The sequence below is a fragment of the Fukomys damarensis genome, unplaced genomic scaffold (assembly GCF_012274545.1).
Source record: "Fukomys damarensis isolate Sample0158 unplaced genomic scaffold, DMR_v1.0_HiC HiC_scaffold_3, whole genome shotgun sequence".
Classification (NCBI taxonomy): Eukaryota; Metazoa; Chordata; class Mammalia; order Rodentia; family Bathyergidae; genus Fukomys; species Fukomys damarensis.
In genome coordinates, this window is record NW_022900915.1 from 20,041,745 (window position 1) to 20,062,367 (window position 20,623).

At 37.7% G+C, this 20,623-nt stretch overlaps 1 protein-coding gene across 2 annotated transcripts in view; it reads left to right on the top strand.

Moving 5' to 3' along the window:
- Nrep (neuronal regeneration related protein) overlaps positions 1-20,623 on the top strand; it is a 28,474-nt gene continuing 7,851 nt past the window's right edge. The window contains exons 1-3 of one of the 2 annotated variants that reach the window (XM_033767373.1): positions 1-31; positions 404-447; positions 1,727-1,790. In XM_033767373.1, coding sequence (XP_033623264.1) covers positions 1,788-1,790 — 3 coding nt within the window. In that variant the 5' untranslated portion in view covers positions 1-31; positions 404-447; positions 1,727-1,787. Of the gene's footprint in view, positions 32-238; positions 448-1,726; positions 1,791-20,623 lie in introns of those variants that run through there. The other variant, XM_010607895.3, reaches the window with a different exon arrangement.

Consider the following 20,623-nt stretch of genomic DNA (forward strand, 5'->3'; position numbering starts at 1 on the left):
CCGACGGGGCCCGGCCGCCGATTCCTGCCGAGTAAGCAGTCTGGCTCCTCGGCGGCAGCGCTGTGGCTGCAAGACTGGGGCGCTGGCGACGAGCCAGCCCCATCAGAATTAGCTCATTGTTCACTAGTACACTAGCGACTAGCGAGAGGGAGGGAGGAAGGGAGGACGGGGCGTGGGGGAGAGATTTAGAGAAAGAGAGACACTAGACACACTCTTGGAGAGAGCGCGCAAGGCAGGGAAACCTTCCCCTCCTTCGGTTCCAAGGCTGCACTTCTTGGAAGTGAAGCCGGTTTGGGTTTTGTTTCCCTCCCCTCCCCCTTCTCTTCCTCCACCCCTTTCCCCTCCCCCTCCCCCAGCTGTCTTTCTAGCATGATGCCCTTTTTCATCCACATTTGTGTTTCAGGTATAGAGAGGAGAGAGAGTGAGCAGGGCGCGGGGCTTTTGTCTGTAAGTATATGCCATTCTCATCCCCGGCTGGGAGCGCTGCTTTCTCTTTTGTGTGGATTCCTTGCCATTGCCCTTAGCTGGACCCTTCAACCCTGCAGAGTTCATGCTGCTTCCCTCTAAACGTTAAAGAGCTGAAGCTTGTGCCTTGGAGAAATTCTGGCATTTTGGTCCTGCTGCATTAAGGCTAGAGTTTAACTTCAGCTCTTTTTTTTTTCTTCTTTTAAATGTACAAGTTAAGAGGGAGAAATGCATTCTTTTGAGAAGGGGTGGGGTTTGCTTGCTTTGTGGTTAATTTTGTTCTTCTTGCTTATATATAGTATTGTTAGCAACTGTTTTGTGTTTTCGCATTCAGTGCACTTTGATGTATGCATGCCCCCTCTTGTAAAATTAATTTGTGTCCTATCATTCACTTGATTGCTCTTTCAACGCTGCTGCGGCTGAGGGTCTTTTCATGCTTTCGATCTTGCAACATTCTTTTCTGCATTTTCTTTCAAAGCAGTTGAACTTGGGGTGGGGGAGTTTAAAAATAAATGACTGTTTTTTTTTTCTTAGTGATGGAAATAGCCAGATTTGCTTTTGTGTGTATCCATACTAACATTATGGGAAAACTCTAAGAGCTTATGCCACCCTTTTTGAGAACTTTTAGTTTTTCCATTCATCTTAATTTTTGTCATAACTTACATTAACAAAAGAGCTGTGTTTTGATGGCATAAAGATCGAAGGAAAATCACTACAGCTTGCACATTAATGTTTATTTGGTTTAAGGAGAAGGGCATAATTGTATATATTCCTGACTTTTTTGCTTGTGTAGATTTTTTTTTTTTAACACGGAAGGTTATGTAATGCAGTGCCATTTCCAAAAATATCCACTCTGAGGCATTACACTACACGGTGGAAGGCTGATTCCTATTCTGTCGTCTTGATTGCAAATATACTGCCAGTAGTATGTCTGGGAACAAAGAGCAGCCAGAAAACAATCTATTTTTATCACTTGTTTCTACTTTTAAGTTGCTAAACCTTTTGAACTCCTGGAATTTAAAGATGAACCAAACACTAAGAATAGCCCAGGACTCTGCAGAGCCAGGTAGCAGTGATTCCTTTGTCCCCTATTGAAACCTATAGACCTCTTGGAAATCTCAGAAACCCCAGTGGCTTCAATAATCTGCATGTAACTTAAGCAAAGAAAGTGGTTGTTCATCTGAGACCTCTAAAGAGGCCATTTATATTTACTGACCTGTGATGAGGCAATGTGTCTACTGTATTTAAACGTATTTTGCAGGTTGGTCTCCCTGGACTGAAGAGAGGGAGAGTAGAAGCCCAAGACTATTAAGACTCTCAAAATGGTAAGAATTGGTCATCAGAGGAAATTCTCAGTAGATTATATCAGTCTTTTTTACATATAAATATCAACCACCCACCTTTAACCGCCTCAGCTCTTCATTGTTCCTACCCCATCTGACCTTTGAGAGGTTCTATCTCCAACATGTGGGAGCTTTGCAGTACAGCAGCTTATGTGAATTGGATGTGATGAATTAGATCTTTTGACTTGCAGTTGTTTTGAGTAGAAAACTAAAATTCCTCTTTTGAGTGAAAATTTATTTCATTTGAACTGCAGAGACTGTTCTGTTCTCTAAGAGTGACATGTGTGACATCCATGAAGGGGTGATGGCAGTAGGTAGGACTCCAACAAAACAATAGATCTTATATTACAATAGCCGGGACTTATCTGAAACTTATGAGTGCGTACAGTAGTCAGACAGCTGTAGTCTATGTTATTCTTAAAAGAAATCTATATGATGAAATGAATTTTTATATTAATATAGTACATTGTTATGCAAATGTATTGAGTTTTTTTCCCCCTGATTTATAACTTCATTTATAAGAGACATTCAGTTAGTTTTAGAAGCCAAGTGTGTTAATCCCTAAATAAAAGTGTGGCTATTTCTGACAAGGATTATGATCCAAGAAAGCATTTGAATGTTTGATTGCTAAAAAATGAAGAAATAGAGAATACACATTAAAAGCAGCTGAATAAGTATGTTAAACTTCTACGAAAATTTATTTTCCTCTTTGGAAATAATATTGATATGAAAACAAAATAATAGAAATGTTTTATAACATTTCTATTCTGACTTTATTTATAACAGTTCTATTCTAACTTTTTACTTAAGTATAGCATGTCCTACTGCAGATGTTTACTGCAAATGCTGTTTGAAACACCTCTTTACCTCTTAGGTGTGATTTCCAATTTAAGTTTTAGTTCTTTATACAAGGGTGGAATTTAGTGAATCAAAATTGAATCAGAGGTACTTTATGTTTTCTTTTAAAATAACCCAAGAATAAACTTCTAAGGAGAAAAATGAATCAGAAGCAATAAATGGATTCAGATTGACTATTACTAACAACTGAGTTTTTTTAAGTAAGTTTTTATGTGTGCCTCACCTTTCATTTCAACAAGTGGGTGTTAACATTAAATAAAGTAGATCTTTCTTGAACTAGTTTGATAAGGTCGAATTAAGGAACTTGGAGTAGAAAGACAAAAGGTGAACATACAATTATAGTAATCAATGGATTTTATGCAAACAGTTCCTAACTTCATATTAAATTTCTAATTAGCTATTGCTGTAGAGCAATAGGATGGTAATAAGGCAGACTGTTGGAAAATATCTAGTTTATTTAATTCTTTTACTGTGTGTGACTGGACACATCACCTTACCACCTGGTTCTGTATCTCAGAATCTCACCTGTTCTTTGTCACCATGAATAGATGATGAAGGCTGTATGTTGCAATATGTCAGGTGACCATTTGGTTAAACATAAATGTGACCTCTGACCTTGTCAAAACCAGCCCTGTAGATCAAGATCAGAGTAAATACCGTGTTCCTGTAGTAGTGAGTGGAATGGGCTTTGTGGAAGGCAAGCATGCATACCAGAGCCTAGAATGAACGTTGGAACTGTTTGGATTCAGAAAGGCACATTAATATTGCACGTTAATTTTTATAGTTGCCATTTGTGTATGGTGGCAGCATGGACAAGCATAGTTTATTGCTCTTGGAGAGGTTTTACACGTGAAAGAATTTTCACAACTTTTTGGTGATCCTTTCATCAAGATGTCAGTCCCTTTTGGCACAAGCCCATTGCCTGAAATGAAACCACTGACAGTCATTGTCTGTGGGTGATTCCAAGTAACTTTCTAACAATTCTTTTATTCTGGAAAGTCTGCGCCCATAGAGGCCTTTTTGCACATAATACTGTTATAGAAGTTTCAATTTGTAATTTTTAAAGCAGATATTAAAAGTGTATTATAGCTCCTTCTTTTTGGCAAAATGAAGTTATTTCTCTTCCCTTGGTTAAAACTAGAATTACTCAGTAGATCTCTGTCTGGCTGAGAGTAAGGACTTGCCCCAGATACAGTGGAAGCTGCTATTAAGGAAGCAGATTTAACTCCTGGTCACCCCTAGAATATATATAAACATGCATTTTTTGTTAAAGTTATATTTTCATTTGCATAATATCCAACAGTAAAGAGATCTAATTTCAGTGTGTTTAGGTTGCTTGATAAAGTGCACATTCCAGATACAAATTTATAATCAGCTTAATCCAATGTAAGAAATTAACCAGTAAACTCTAGAATTCTAAACAGTGATTAAGTATCTAGACTTTTTACATACTGTAAAATGAAGATGTTTCACAACAATTATTTGGAGACATACAGATATCCTAGACTGTCTTCTGCATTATTCCCCAAAACACACACACACACACACACACACACACACACACACACTCACACACTAAAAAACAGCCATCTTGTTCAGCTCTGAAGCACCTGTTGTAGGCCTTTGAGTACAACTGCAGGGGGCACCATTTCCATGGGTTACAGTGTGCAATGGTGGCACCTGGGCTTGTGCAACCCAAGAGTACTGATAAAAGTTTTAGTTTTGAATATAGTATCTTGATAGGAATATTCTTTTCAATATAATTAATTCTGTATCTTGACGAATATTCCTTTTAATACAATTAATTCTCTAACTTTTTCAAATTTTTGTAAGCATGGCCCCCTTTATGTTTTGTAATTAATAGAATAGTACTTTTGTAAGTATTGTAATTCTGCAGAGATTTGTTGGCATTTCTTTAATTCATATTTGGCTTTTTGTTAAATTTTAATTTCTAGGGCTGTACTTTTAGGGTTCCCTAGTGTCTATTTAGGTATTTTACTTCAAAGATACTTGATTCAGGTATATCAGTGGGAAGAAAACATTGTAGAATTAGTAGGTTAAGTCTTCATTTTCAGTGGATTACCCTCTACACAGTAAACTGACCTCCTAGAGTGTGTGTGTGTGTGTGTGTGTGTGTGTGTGTGTGTGTGTCATAGGCTCACAGTGGTAAAAGATGGGCTTATTAATAGAGACCTAGGAAGTGGAACAAATTAAGTTTTCTCTATGGCTGATGCTGAACTTTTAAAAAAGATTGAGTTAACTCCATTGTACCATTCATAATGTTCTGCTTTCTGTGTAGTCTGAAATGGCATTTATGGGTTTACAAGAAACCTCTTTGAATAATCTTAACATAAGGTTTCCTTGTTTAAAGAAAAGCAAGAAACAAAGTTTGGGGAGGACTGAGGTCCCATTGGTAACCTATGCCTTTGGGTTTAGAATGTAAATGGACAAGTTGCTCTGGTGACTCTTGATTGTAGAGATGTTACAGATTACCTAGGAGAGTAATTTTATATGGCACTGTCTTCTCTTTCACTAGGGCTTCCAAAGCCCAGGGAGGGGGAGAGCTGGGAATTGTTTGGAGAAATAGGACAGCAGAGATAGTCCATCTGGGTTTACCTCAGTCCAACTTCCTCTTGAGCTATATAGATAATTCAAGAGAAGGCACTTGAGTAGAAATCTCAGAAAAAATGACTCAAAACCATTTTAACCTTTTAAACATATAGCTCTTTTAAAGTCAGGTATAAATCAGATCATCTTAAACATACTGAAGGAGTTCACGATATTTTAAATCCTAAGATGAATATTTCTAAAATAAAGGACTACGCTTTTAAAATAATTTGCTGAGCTAAGTGAGTAATCTCTAAGTATGAATTCTCTACATTAAACTATTCCTGTTTCAGGTCACCTATAGACCCAAAGTGCATTCAGATGCGTTGTTCTGACTGAGGAGCATGGGTGGGCAGTGCTGCAACTTCTGTGGTCCCTCCTTAGTGCTGTTCCTGGATGGAAAGTCTTTTAAGGCCATATCCTCACAACCTAAGTGAAGTAGAGGACTGAAGTAATTACCTGAATAATTATGCTTAAAAAAAAACTTGATTTTTGTCTGATTCATCATCTTGGTAATTCAAAATGTTACTGGAGTGATGTAGGAGTGGGAAGGATTTGTCTGAATTATCCCTGTAATTCATGTGCTATACAAAAAAAGAGTAGGGATAAGGAAATCTTACCAGCAAATCCAATTTTAATATGCCAGGGAGAATGAATCAAATGTATTTGGACTATGTCATCTTGTCTGATCAAGATATTTTGCAAGATTCCAGTTTTAAACTCTGCTTTGAACTGGAAAACAGGTTAATCATTAATCTCAGCCCACATCTGTAGAAATTATGATTGCCAAAAATACCATTTACTGGGTCTAAATTTATCTGAAATAGATATTTCTATGTATTGTGTGCCTAGAGAGAACTTCAAGAATATTTCCTTTCAGTAGTTTAAAAAATAGCAATGATCCTGAAAATGATCTGTTAGTGTACAACAAATGTTACCATCCTTAGAAGTTTGGGACTTCGCATTAAATTAGTTTGGTTTCTCAACTAAATTCTAAATATAAATTCAGCCATTAGTAGCAATGGCATGGTATTAACCTGGGCATCATTATTTGTTAGTTGGATCATACGCTTCCAGAGAGAGTTTATAAACTTATATACAGTGATGGCATTAAGTATTAAATATATGATAGAAGTTCAATAAACATTTGTTATGTGCATGCTAATATCTATGATACCAAACTTTCCTTACTCAGCTTTACTTTATTCACAGTTAACTATGAGTAGTTTTTGAAAACTAGAAGTAATTTTATATCTTTAACCCTTCCTTGTAAGGAGATAGGAAGCTGAAACAAATTTTAGTTTACCCAACAAATAATTTTCCATCATTTATTAAAAGGTTTAAAAACACTTGTGGTTGAGACATAAAGTATGGCACTTGCTGAAAGAGAAGCTTGTGATGGCTCTCCTTTCCCAGTTTCCAGAGCTACTCTGATTGATACGGTGATGTGCTGGTGTCTGGGTTTGATACAGCTGTGGTTCTCCAAACTCACAGCAGCTTATTCTATACAGCCATAAAAATCCCCTCCGAAATACAGGATGAGGCTTGTTCCCAGTATTGAAAGTTGAACACTTTCACTGATTTCCAGTATAACCTGATTCTGTGATCCCAAGAACACAAAAGAAATGTACTTGAAAATCCTGAAGAGAATGAGAGGAGTTAGCAGTAGGATTATACATTTATTCTCATTTCAGTCGAGTAGCAAGTTTTTTTTCAATATTTTCTTTGTGCTTAGTTCTTTGCATTGGAGAAGATACTGGGCCTCTGCCCTCATCAGATTGATATTTTAGCTCTGGAAAGAAAGCTAACATGCATGGCAAACTTAATATACAGTGCAAAACAGTATAATCTAATGCTAAGGGGTAAGATCCAGAACAGTGGTAGTGAGAACTGAAGAATAGAAACGGAAAACTTGTATTCAGGAGATGGAAATGAGGCTAGGGCCCAAGTATGTGGCATGCAGTTCACCATGAACTCCTCCTGTATCTGTGGCAGACATTGGTAATCAGCTTTGGCACTCATGATTATTCATCTTGAATATAATGTCAAAACTCTCAAGATAGTGTTCCAAAAAAACCATTCATAGTTGATTGGTGTTGGCACAAAATTTGAAGCCTAGAAGTGAACTAGTTGCTTCTTGAGAGAAAGTACTGTGCCATATTAAGTTTTTTTTTCCCCCTAGAGCTTAGCACCCGTCCTTACTAAACATTGGTTGAATGAGGAATTTAAAACATTCAGGTAGATTTGGCGGAGAGGAGTATTCCAGATAAAAGGGATACTTTAGAGAGTGATGCGTACAACTGTTCCTCCTTATTTAGGGCCTCAGTGCTACCAAGGACTGACCTTAAAAATTAGAGCTAGAAGTCAAGGACTTGATGTGCTAAGCAATAGGAAGCTCCTGAGCAGGCATCTTAGAGAGAGGCAGCCCAGGGCTCTTGGTCAGGTTACCAAACTGTCTCGGGTACTTTGCCTTTTGATTATACTTAACAGAAAAGAGCACACACTCACATGTTTTAGTCAAACATACAGTTTATTTTATTGCTACCTCTCCCTCCCTTTGAGGGCCATGGGGTGGGGGGGTGTAAAGAAGGAAAGTCTCTAGCTAGAAGAAACTGGGAAGGAAAGAAGATACATGTGATCTTCCGCCCATGGAAGTAGCAGCACGTCCGTGGGAAGATCCCAGAAGACCCAGCAGTGTCCACCTGGTCAGCTGGAGCATTGCTGCTGTGCCAGCTTCTCTGAAAAAAGGCGCTGTGCTCCTTACTGTGAGACAGACTGACTACAGGAATGTGCTAGCCATGTGCCCAGTTGCTTCTCCTTTTGCCTCTTCCTGACTAACTGAGTATGCTGATTCAAAATGCAGACCAGCAGTGAACATCATCATGATAAAATTGTTTACAATTTGAGGCTTATAGGCTATTACACATCTAATCATAGTCTGCTGATCATCTAAAGGGAATCACATCCCATTATGCACCAAAGTTGGGAAAGCCAAGTCCAAGAGAAATTTTCTTTCGGATGTAGCCCAAAATCTCACCTTAGAGGGCCTGAGCTGCACAATGGCAGCATGAAATGATAGGACTAGCTGGATAAGTGGCCCTTACCTGGCAATGCTCAGTGAAAGTGACCTAGGTAAGCATTGCTCCTTGAATTCTTTGTTTTCATCTTCCTCATACTCAGATCATTTTTTCAGCTACTGTGTTTAGATCTTCGAATTTAGTTTCTCATAAGACAGTTTTTCCAGGAACTATATAAAATAATCCTTTATTTATAGCCATGATGGAATATATTTTCTAAAAGGGACTGGGTCCCTGTCCCAAATCTACCCCACAATGCCTTCTCTCTGTGACTTTACTTGCTTTTGTGAGAAATGTGCCTCCTAACAAATGTATTCTTCAAGACTGAATTTAAATGACAACTCCTCTATGAAATTCACCCCAGTATACCAGGCAGGAATAATCTTATGCTCCTCTATATGCTTACCACACTGATGACAGTATACTTGAATCCGATGTCTTTAAGCATGTTTTCCTACCCTCTAAAGTTGTAGTCTTGAAACAAGAACATTCACCCTGCATTTCTTGGTAGCAGTTGAGGCTGTGATGCTTCTTGTTTTTCGTTTTTCTCTATCAGTAGGATGGTGCATTCATATGTGGAAGTTTCATTGTTGAGAGAGAACTTCTGAACAGGTAGTGAAATTGTTTGGCATGCTTTTCCTACAAAGTGGAAGGAAATCCTAACCTTTATTGATGTTTCTAATGGGAGCTTGGAAGAGATCCCGCATCTCTGAAAAGGTCTGATATCTGCTCCCATACCTAACCAGGATCTGGCCCATCCCCAGAGATCAATAAATGCTAAATGCCTGTGGAATAAATGGATGAGTACTGGTCATGGATACATGAGAATCTGTTTATTTCTGGCCAGAATCAGGTGGCCTATTTTGGGATTTATATCTACTAACAGTGTGGCCTTTTGCCGAGTTGGGACATCTCAAATCATAAATCTTGTGGTTCAGGGAATGAGTTGACCATATATTGATTATAAATTCACTGCTGCACAGCCCCTCTCACTGAACATTTCAGAAGTCTCAATGTTAGAGAGGTAAGGAGGAGAGCTAAGTGAAATTTATGTATCCTATAAATACAATTCCAACATTCTATGTGACCTTTTATATTATTCAAGCAAAAGAGGTTCTGAGAGAGTCCAGAAAGCTAGGTTGATATTGACCACTGAAACAGAAATGTCATTCTAAGGTAGAGACCCATATCTCATCCCCAATATTGGATAGAGTGCTCTTGTGCAAGAGGTTATTAATGGTGTTTTTCCAACGAGCTGCAGTTAGTCTCAGTAGTTTAATTGAGGCAGTCATGACAGTAAAGTATGCTCTAGTTTCACAAGGTAATGAAATCTTTTTTTAATAAAATCGTTACCTTGGAATGTTTTCTGATCTAAGCTTTTTGCCTTCGAAGTGTTATAATTATCTAGCTGGGGATGTGTAAAAACCCTATGATTTTAGATTACTGGTTCAGTGTTCATCCTTACTTTCATACAGTGCAATATGTACATAAAATGTGTTCAAGAAGAAGGAAATGACAATACAAGACAGTATAGCCAAACAAAGGAAGGTCTGTTGGAACCTTTTGGGCTGAATTTGGGAAGCAGAGCCATTGATTAGAAGAGAAAGGAGAATAGCCAAAGAGATGTTGCCAGTAAAAATCCTGAGCCAAAGACTCACCAAGAGGTACTTGAAACAAGAGGGAGATTCATAGTGTGCACAGAAGTGTTGGTGTGGCTGCCCAGTTCTAGCTCTTCACCCCCTGCACTCAGATCACCATCGTACACCACTGGCCTTTGATTACTGGGGCAGGTAACAGCTTTCCTGGCTGGATCGAGTTTGAAACAAATCCAGCAGGGAAAAGTACGACAGTCCAGTGGCTGGCCAGGGTAAAATTTACAGAAGTTGTTTTGTTTGAAACTGATCTAGGCATTTTGAGGACAATTATTGAATAAAGTTGGAGTCTGAACCTGTTCAAAGGAAAGACTAGAAACTAAGAGAAGATACTGCATCTTTTGACAGCCAGCACTCTGAACTGAGTAGTTAGATGGATAAAACATACTAGCTATGAAATATATAAGCGTGATCCCAGTAGGAGTTTGATATTGAGTATTTCCTCCACACAGTATTATTTCATATCCTTCACTAAATTGTCCTACTGAGAATAAATATGTTTTCTTTGCCTGTTTGACAATTCAAACTCAAAGTAATGGAGTATACTCTTTGGTAGGTAGGTGTTCATTCTAAAAGATTAAAAAGCTGCTTACCAGATATTCAAGAATGCCTTGCAGAAAGTATTGAGTAAATATTCCTCGGTTGATTGATTGGATGATTAAGATTACATACCCGACCAATTTGGTTAATACTGAATCAGAAAGTTTTTCATACTTTCTCTGGGCCCTTGTCATTTACATAATTTTAGTTCCTAATTACCTGGATTTGACTTTTCCAAAGGCTGGATGCTCTAGACAGAAACAAGTCTCCCTTTCTTGCTGCCTTATGGAGTCTTGGGTCTCATTATACATCATAAAATGCCCTGGCCTTGCATATTTTGCTCACTTCTTGATAATAGAATCTTAAATTGTTCTGATCTTGTTATTATGGACTGGGAGCCAAGTCTCCACATCTTTTCATTTAATCTTCATTAAGGCCTTTTTTTCCTTTTCTTTCATGAGGACTGCTTTTTGAACTTTAATTTCATTATGTGAGGCATGACTATCTACGCTGTCACAATCAATTCAATCAGAGATTCAATTAAATTTGTTCTTTGGTATCATAGAAATAATTCATCTGAATTCATGCGATTTTTTTTTTTTTTTTACTAAACTGATCAGCTGTCATTGTATCGCTTAGACAAGACTGATGGGCACCACATTCTTTACTGTGGCTGCATAGAGTATTGTATGTGTAACTTGAGGACCGAAAATGGCATACTTTATTATGGCTATTTGGTAACTTTATAATTGAGTAAAACCAAAAATTGGCTTATTACTCCAGCTCCATTTTTCCATTAGTTCGTCTTTAGAACTGCACAGATTTCTAATACATTAAAAGTTTCCAAATGTAATCAGGTTAAATTTATTTTTCTTTCCGAATTTACCATTCTTAGTGGTTTATTCACTGACTCTCTGGCCTAATAAGTGTTTATTTCTTTCTTTTCAGTCAAGATCATTTTATATTTTTATGCAGTATATGGTTTGTGTCTTTATTTTTATCATGACAAAAATAAGATTGTAATTCTCCTAAGCAGTTTGTTATTTGACTGAAATTTTGAAAAAGCTATAGTGAACATGATTTCAAATGCCTTTGATGAAAGGGAAAGCTACACAGTACTAAGTCAGATCATTCAACAGGAGGCCATCTGAGAAGGAGCTGTTTGAGGGTTCATTCGGGGGTCATATTAAAACAATTTTGTTTCTCAGCAAATTGTTCTTTGTAATTGGCTGCTGTGATTGCTAGATATTCGCCAAACAATTCTTTCCAAGGCAAACTGAAAAAAGACAAGACTGATTAACAGTATTGCTTGGGCTTAGTTAGATCCAGAGTCTTAATGTATCCATACCAAAGTTGATGCTGTAAGACTGTTCTTTTCTCAATAGCTGCAGCAACCCTTGAATGCTGGAGAGCAAATCCTTTTGTGTCCTCAAACATTGCTTTTTTTTTTTTTTTAAGTAAGTTATATTTGAAGAGTGGCTATTTACTAGAAACAGCAGAGCAACAAAGAATTTTGAGAAAATTACTCTTGACAGTAGGTGTCAGAAATCTATCTAAATTTTATCACACGGGCACTAAGCGGAGGTGCTCAACACCTACTTGGGGGATTGCAAATAGGCCCTGGCTTTCAGGGGGCTTTGGGGTGACATTCAAGGTGGCTCTGGGGAAACTGCAGAGCACATCGATCCTGACAGATGGCTCTGTAAGAAGAGAGGCTGGCTTTGCAGCCTGTCTTCTCCATTTCTTGGCCGTGCAGCATTGGGCCATTTCCCTGACTGCTCTTCCTTAGTGTTCTCATCTGTAAAATGATGAGGGGGAAATAATTACCAATTCATCTGCTTTTGTGCCTGGCCCTGTTGCCATTTTGCCTTTGCTATGAAATTGTAAAAATTCAACTAATGTACCAGAAGAACATGCCTTATATTTTAAGACATTATTGGCTGGAGGTGGATATAGCTCAGTGGTTATGGTGCAAAGCCTTGTGTTCATCCACAGGATAGAAAACTGTGAGTCCTCAAATTTACATATTCTGTCCACGTGGGTTCCAATAACTCCTATATATTTCTCAGAGATGTTTTCTTTGGGGGAAGTATAGTTTTGAAGTTTAGTCTTCAGTAGAATAAAGGCAGAGGAAAAAAGAATAAAAATAGGAGATGAGGTCTTTTCTCGGTGAATATAGTCAGGATATGAAATTAAATTCTGGGTATCCGGTACCATCTTTTTCATGGTAATTAGAAGACAGGTGATTCCTTGTCCAAGGTATGTCACCTCCTGATTTGCACTCCTTTTGAAGTTACTTTCACAACTTTTGATTCATGTTTCTTTGCTGACTCTTGGTCCTGGGACACCTTATCCATTGGGATTCGAGATTCCTCCCTTTGCTTTTCCCTGCCTCTCATAATACTGACCGACTGAAATGCTCATCAGAGAAGCCTTTTCACAGTCAGACCTTTCTCCAGCCAGCATTGAAGCAGGAGAATCACAAGTTCTCCAAAAAATAAAAAATAAAACATTAGCAAAGGGGCTGGAGATAAGGTTCCGTTGGCCCCTGGGTTTAATTCCCAGTAGTGCAACACACACACACACAACAGCACAGCCACCGCCACCACCACCACCACAACAAAACAACAAAACCAACTTGCTTCACCAGCAGGGCTGAAAACCTGGATGCTGTACAGGGCTGTGTCACATTCATCCTAACCTTATTCTATTCCTCTTATGCTGTTAGCTTTAATTGGTTTGCTTTGGAAAATTTCTTACAGGACAGGTTATTGGAACCCTCTTAGTGGCCTCTCTCTCTCTCTTTTTTTTTTTTTCTTTTTGGTGCCAGGGATCAAACTCAGGACCTGGCACTTGCAAGGCAGGCAGCAGAACCACTGAGCTAAATTCCCAGGCCCATAGTGGTCTCTTTTTGATCCAAGCATTTATAGCTTACCCAGATCTGTATATATTTTTCCTTTTCTCTGTAAGGTCATACTTTTTATATGATAAGTTGTAATCTCCTGCAATAGAAACCACTTTCCCTCCACATTTAGTGGTCTGTTAGGTTGCTATTTGCTGTTGAAGAAATATCAGTCTTCAAATGACCAGAATAGTACATGACAAACCTTGAACTGTGAAATGAATTTTGCTAAATGCTGAGGGGTTTGTGGCTGCCAGCAGAAAAAGGTGCATTACTGGAAAGAGGTAATGGTGTCTTTTGGAATGAGCACTTATGGAGAAAAGGCAGACTCTCTGGAAAGCTTGGTCTCGCACATGTCAAAAAGAGGAATGCTTTGGAATGTCTGTAGTCTCTTCAAAAGCAACTGCCTGTCCTGTCACCTACCAAGACGGGGAAGAATCCAAATCCTGTTTAGGTAAATATGTAAGTACTATGTATTTCACCGAAGGTTTTACCAAAAGAAATAGGGTTTTTAAGTAATAGTTTGTCCATAGTGGTAAATTTTTTTCATAGGATTTTAATGGATAGCACAGTGAATTTTAAACACAAGCAAAGAAAAAAAGAAGCATCTTTGGGGACTAGAAATCAGGTTTTTAGTAGTTATTTAAAGGTGAAACCTTGAATTACATGCCTTAAATTATTCAAACCAGCTAATAAAAGCAAGGCTAGATGTTTCCTATTAGCCTTGGAATGTGCTTGGAAAAAATCCTGCTACTCCAGATGTCCAGTATTGGAAAGCATCATAAGAGCACTACTCTCATTTGTAGTGGAGAATACCATTCTAAAATTTATAATTGCAGTTTGGTGTGCTGGAGCATAAGTAGAACTGATATATGTATTCTTTCTTTTTTTTTCTTTTAAAAATAGGAAAATATCACAAGATGCAATGTTTTTTTATTTTTTGGTTACAGATGAAAACCAGTTTATATAATGGAATAAGGTGGTCCAGACTTAGAACTCAGATGTGTTAAGTAAATATTTACCCTGGTTCCACTTAGGGAGGTAAAAGATTTTATTAACATATTTGTTGAGGTCATGGGGATAAGAAAAAGCTTATGCTGTGCTTAAATGCCTGAGGGGCCTTTTTGCTGCTAGCAATTTAATAGAGGTTATTTTTTCTTTTTCTTTTTTTTTTCTGAAAAGAGCAAGTATCTTGTATCATAACCTCAGCTTCCTTACTATACTTGCACAACTGTATAATCTCAAACTGGAGTTTTAAAAAGCCAATTATTTTTCTGTCTTTGGAGAATCTCTTCTTAGATATAACTTACAAGGTTTGTTTCCAAGCTTTATTCTTGTACTTTTGTTCCTGGTTTACTTTGGGCTGTTATCGGTTATTTGCACTTTGTATTGTCTTTATTACTGAAAAGAAACACTGTCCACTAAAAGTCAAGATTTGAAGTGTTGAACTTACTTCCTTGAGTCCAGTCCACAGTTTGGCTCTGATTACTGTACCAGGCTGAGCTCTGTCCAAGGGAGGGTGCCTTGGCAGAAATCTGAGAATTCCTCGATCAGTGACTCCCTTTTTTGGATTTTTGGAGCCTTTAGGTGGATTGCTTGTGCTAAGCATGCTTCTATTGGAAAGGAATGAGGCTGGGAGAGAGGAGGAGTTTGTGCAGCAGAAATCTTTGCAGCTGACCTTGGAGTTCACCGTGCTTAAATAAGCCAGCTGCTGCTACGCTTGGTCTTGAACCTTCAAAACCCTGAAAATTCACATAATGGACAGGTTTAAACAGTGGTGAAAGAGAAGTCGGATTCTGTTCTTAACCTTTTGTGGCTTGCTCCTGACTTGACTTGTTTCTTCCCTTGAAAGTCTTTGCCATTATTCTTAGAAATCAAATTTTAAACGACTAGCAGCCAAGCAGACAGAATATTATTTTGTAGAACAGAGTGACTGTGAAAGCGCTTTGTGTCGGCAATTAATTTCACATATAAACACTTTGATTTTGTTGCCAGCAAGGAAATTTTCGTTTCCTTTCTCTGCCTAAAGTCTAGAAATAAAATTCCACAGCTGTCAGGTTCCCGCATATTCAACAGTGCTCTCTCAAGGTGGCTTTCCAGTGAGCACAGTGAAGTTAGAGGATCCCACTGTGAAAGCCTTTACAACTTGTTTCACAGTACAGTTCGAAAAGAAATTGCCAGCCAGGTGTGGTGGCACACACCTGTACTCCCAGTACTCAGGAAGCTGAGGCAGAAGGATCGCCATAAATTCAAGGCCAACCTGGGCTACATATGTGAGTTCAAGGCCAGCCTGAACTACATAGTGAGGCCTGTTTAAAAAACAAAACAAAATAAAACAAGCAAGAAACTAAAAAGAAATGGTCAGTCTTTGGTCTGCCTGCCTTGTCGTGTTGCCCATAGTAGACACAGAAATCCAAAGCAAAACTGATGCCAGTGGGTTTAGCCCATTTGTGAGCTATTGTTGTCTTTTGAAGTGCAGTTGTCTCCTCACCTCTGTTTCCACATGTCAAGTGCTTGTCAGGCAGGAAACTCTGAGCGTGTTGGCAGGTGTTCTAATATAGCAGAGCCACGATGACTCCTCTTTTCTAGCAGTAGGGCATTTCTGGCTATTGAGCACAATAGTTAGGTGTTCGCAGTGCTTCCTCTGTAATTACCCGTTGTTGCCACAGCCGGGTGTGTGTGTGTTTCAATTAGGTCAGTACTTGTTTCATTTCATTCCCAAACCAGCATGTTTGCCAACTTAGGCACTAACATTTTATTCTGCTTTCCAGAACGCGCAGCGATCACTTCCATCGTCTGAATGGCCCAGTGTTCTGCACACTTACCTTTTTGTCTTCCAGTGGTAGCATTTCCCCCCACTGTGTGCCTTCTCTAAGAATTCACTGGGGTAGGCGGATCTCTAAGACTAGGTTTCTAGTGAGACAGCATGGCACAGCGTTTTTTGGCACCATCTAATCTTTGATGTAATGCTGTTCAGAAAAAAACCTTCATTTGTGGTTTCCTTTAACATTCGTCGCTCATGTGACCAGCAACACCTGAGAGCAGAATGGCTTTTGAGGAGGATTCTTAATAGTGCCACGTTGAAGGGCATTTGCAGAAATGAAGTATATGTATTTGCACATAAATTCTCTATAAATTATAGTACAAGGTTTCACAACCTCCTGGCCAATTAGGCAGAATAGAACATGTGCATATGCAGTCACACACACTGCTTAATTGGCAAAGATATTATGAAATATATCCCTTTGCATCACAAAGAATTAATTATGTGAGTTGGACACCTGCTACCCTAATCTGTTTTCCTAATTGCAGGGGATGGGGCTCCTATCTTGTTAAGTCATAAAAGGGCCATGTGTGTGCATTCTTTTAACACATAGGACCCCACCAGGGATAAAGAATAAAATTTATAATTATGGCCACTGATAACCAAGCTATATAATGTGGCTTTACATTAGATTTCTTTGAAGTTATGTTAACCGGTTAAGTAAGCAAAATTTATGTATTGTGGTGTATTTTTGCTCTGAAGATAGGACCCTGCCTTTAAGGATCACTATCACAGAACAGTCTTTCCAAAGAAATATTGATAAAGATAGTAAATGAACAAGGGAAAATATAAATTTAGGAACCACCAATAGGTGTACTTCACATTTTATGTGCACTATAAAAGTACTGATTGGAAACACTGCAAAAGACGTTTAGATTAATTCTATGTGGACCATACTTTGGAAAATAAATAGCAAATTTTTAAGTGAAACACTTGAAAGTATTTAAGCAGTAATCTAGTTTGTGTATTGCTTAGAACCTTGTTGAATTAGTCTCTACTTTCTGTCCTATTTTATTTCTCTAATCTGGAGTCCTACTTGTCAACAATAGCCCATCCCACGTAATAATCAGCAGAAAGCTAATTACCTATAGGCTTAAAAAATGAAGTTATTTTTATTAGGCACTAGTCAGAGAGTAAGATAAGCCTTGAAAAAAAGAATGAAGAAAGGAAGGCATAGAGGCAGGCAAAGACCCTGAACTATTTTATTTTTAACTTGCATGCTATGAAAGAGTATTGAAATTTAAGTCCCAGTCATCAAATATGTCTAATAAAATTGTAAGAAAAACTTTCACCATAAGCTATATTTAAATAAACAGTAAGTTTAATAACATTAAGTATACTTGAAAGCAATATACTTATCATAATTAATGTATTTAAATCAATGTTCTTCCATTGTTCCATTATTTTTGAACCTAATCGTTTATGAGATAAATGCAGCATTGTAGAACAAGATGCATTAACAAATATATTCAGTAACAAGTGTAATGCATTTTCCCAGAATTTAAGCAATATCTTTAAGCATTCTCTAGATTAAAACACTAGAATTTTCCTTTCTTTTTACATTTTATATAAATAGTTATGTTTTCTTACTTATTGAGGGTACAGCTTGCTTTCCAGGTTCTCTTATTCCTGGTATAGTATCCTAGAGGACTTAAAGGATTTTATTTAAGCAAAACCAATTCTTTTATATATTGAAAAGTTTTAAGTGAATACATTTGTGAAGATTAAGGCATATTTGGTTTACTGGCATAATCAGCAATATTCAGGTATTTTCTTGTGTATTTCTTAGAATACTTAAATTTCTGGGGTGAAAACCACTGCCAACAAAGGAAAACACAGTGAAGTATAAAAAAAAAAATATTCGTGAAAAACATGAATTCAGAAAAATGAGTGAATGAATGGAATGTGGTATGAGGTACATGTCCAACTTTGGACCATCATTTGACTAGCAGCAATGTTGAGTAGCCTTTATAGTCTGGCAATAGTAGAAGGGCTCTTGAAAAACATAACTTATCCCTGTTTTCTGGGCCTGCATATCATCAGCGCTTAGAAGCTTTAATCACGGGTCAGTGTCAGCTCTTAATATTCTGAACTAATTAGAAAACCAAGAGCCTAGCAACCAGTGGAATCCTCTTTGTGCTATTATGTTGTGGATCTGAGAGGTGTGCCGAGGCCCCATGGTGGTAGGGTAGCACATTATACCCTAAACTATCATCCTTCTGTCTTGCTGGCCTTTCATCTGACAGCCACCAAGTGCCCTCCTAGATCTCTTTACTGCCTTTTTTATTTCCTCTGTGGCTAGCACTACTGGGTATTATGCTAAATGTTGGTATTGTTTGTTGGTACGTATTCCAGCAGCTGTCTTATTTGACAAAACCTGTACATTTTTCTCTTTCGCTCCCTCCCTCCCTGGCTCCTTCCCTTCTTTCCAGTTTTTAAAGTTGTTTTGTTACACTTAAAGCACACTATATTAATTTGCTAGGGCTAACATAAAATACCACAGATGAGTGACTTAAACAATAGAAACTCATTTTCTAGTTGGTTTCTTCTGGGCATCTCTCATTGGTTATAGAAGGCTGTCTTCTCCCAGTGTTTTCACATCATCTTGCCTTTTTGTGTGTGTCTATATCCTGATTGCTTTTTAGAGAGACATCAGTCACTTTTAATTAGGGCCCATCCTAATAGCTTTTTAAAAATTTAATTGCTTCTGCAAAGATCTTTCTCTAAATACAGTCACATTCTCAGGTACTGGTGGTTAGAACTTCAGTCCATGAATTTTGAGAGGACATATTTCATCTCATACTTTTAACATGGGAATTGATCATGCGTGCTCTTACCCCTAGACTTGAGCTTCTAGAGATGTCAGGAACTCTATTTCTCTTGCAATCCCAAGAAACTAAAGTGACCCTCACATTGCTGGTATTTCGTGAACCTGTGGTGAATGAATGCATGGCGGTTGGTAAGAAAGTTGGCCTGAAAAGTGGCACAGTGCCTCTGACTACCAGCAGTAGATTCTGAGTAGTAGACTGCAAGATGTCCAGATAGAAGGATGAAGCAAAGAAAATACAACCCATTTAAATCTTTTAGATATAAAAACAAGTGCGTGTTGTTTGTGACATTCTTTGCATCCAGCACTGAGAATGAAATAGGAATTGAGAGTCTTGTGTAATATCAAAGGTCATGCTTGAGTCATTTGAGAGAGAGGATAATGACTGTCCATAGATCTGGTCCCTTAAACCCTTACTAGTGTATCAAAATACCATGTCTAAGGAAAAAATAGGCTGTACTGTAGATCATAACTTACTTTCAATACCTACTATTGTTTCCCCTGTATCTAAAAAGTTAATTAATTAATTCACTAACTAAAATATGCCCTGCAGATACTGTAGCTAGGGATCCACTAAGTTCCTAGAAACCAGCAACCAGGTTTCAGAAACACAAATGAGATTCCTTCTTTGTTTCTACCATGTTCAGCCTAAGGTTCTGACTTTGAAGGAGATTGGTGGAGTTTGCCACAAGGCCAAAGTGATATGTATTTTTCCCGCAGTATAAAATGATTATTTTGTGGTTCAGATGCAAAAAAAAAAAAAAAAAGTTATAAATGTCATCGGTCAATTTGTAAACTAAATTAATATCTCCAAAGTATAAATATGAAGTAAGGGAAAAGTCTTCTCTAGTAGTGGATTTAGTATCAGTTACTCACATTCCCAATTCCTTAGCAAAAATCATTAACTAGTTTTCTTCAGAAAAACAAGTTCTTGAAAAAAGCACAAATTATCAGAATAAGTGTAATAATTTCTGAAAGGTGAGCTATTTTGTCCTATAAATCAAATTCTTTAGTGTTGATGCTTTGAAGTCAGAAGTTAAATGCTAATGCAGTATAATTTTGTTAACATGAAATATCCCAGAAAAACACAAAAAATGATAACCTTTATTTTTTATTTTATTTTATTTTAATTTTGGTACCTGGGGTTGAACTCAGGTCCTTGAGCTTGCAAGGCAGGCCACCGAGCCGCTGAGCTAAATCCCTGACCCTCTATAACCTTTATTTGACATGTATTTTTGCAATGTTTTAGGTTCCTAAGGAAAATGTACTTCTCACTAGTACTTCCAATATTTTAAAATTACATTTAAAATATGCTTTCAAAGTGATAATTTTGAGAAGTGATCATTTTATATCTAATTATATTTTTGTAAGCTTACGATTGATCACAATTTGGGGTCTCCTAAAATTAAACCTAAACTTGGATTGTATGTACTATAACTTTGTTGTATGCCTCAAGAAAGCTTGTGTATTTTAATTTTTAATTTTGTTTTCTTCACCCATTCCTGGCTAATGACATAGCTGCTTGTCC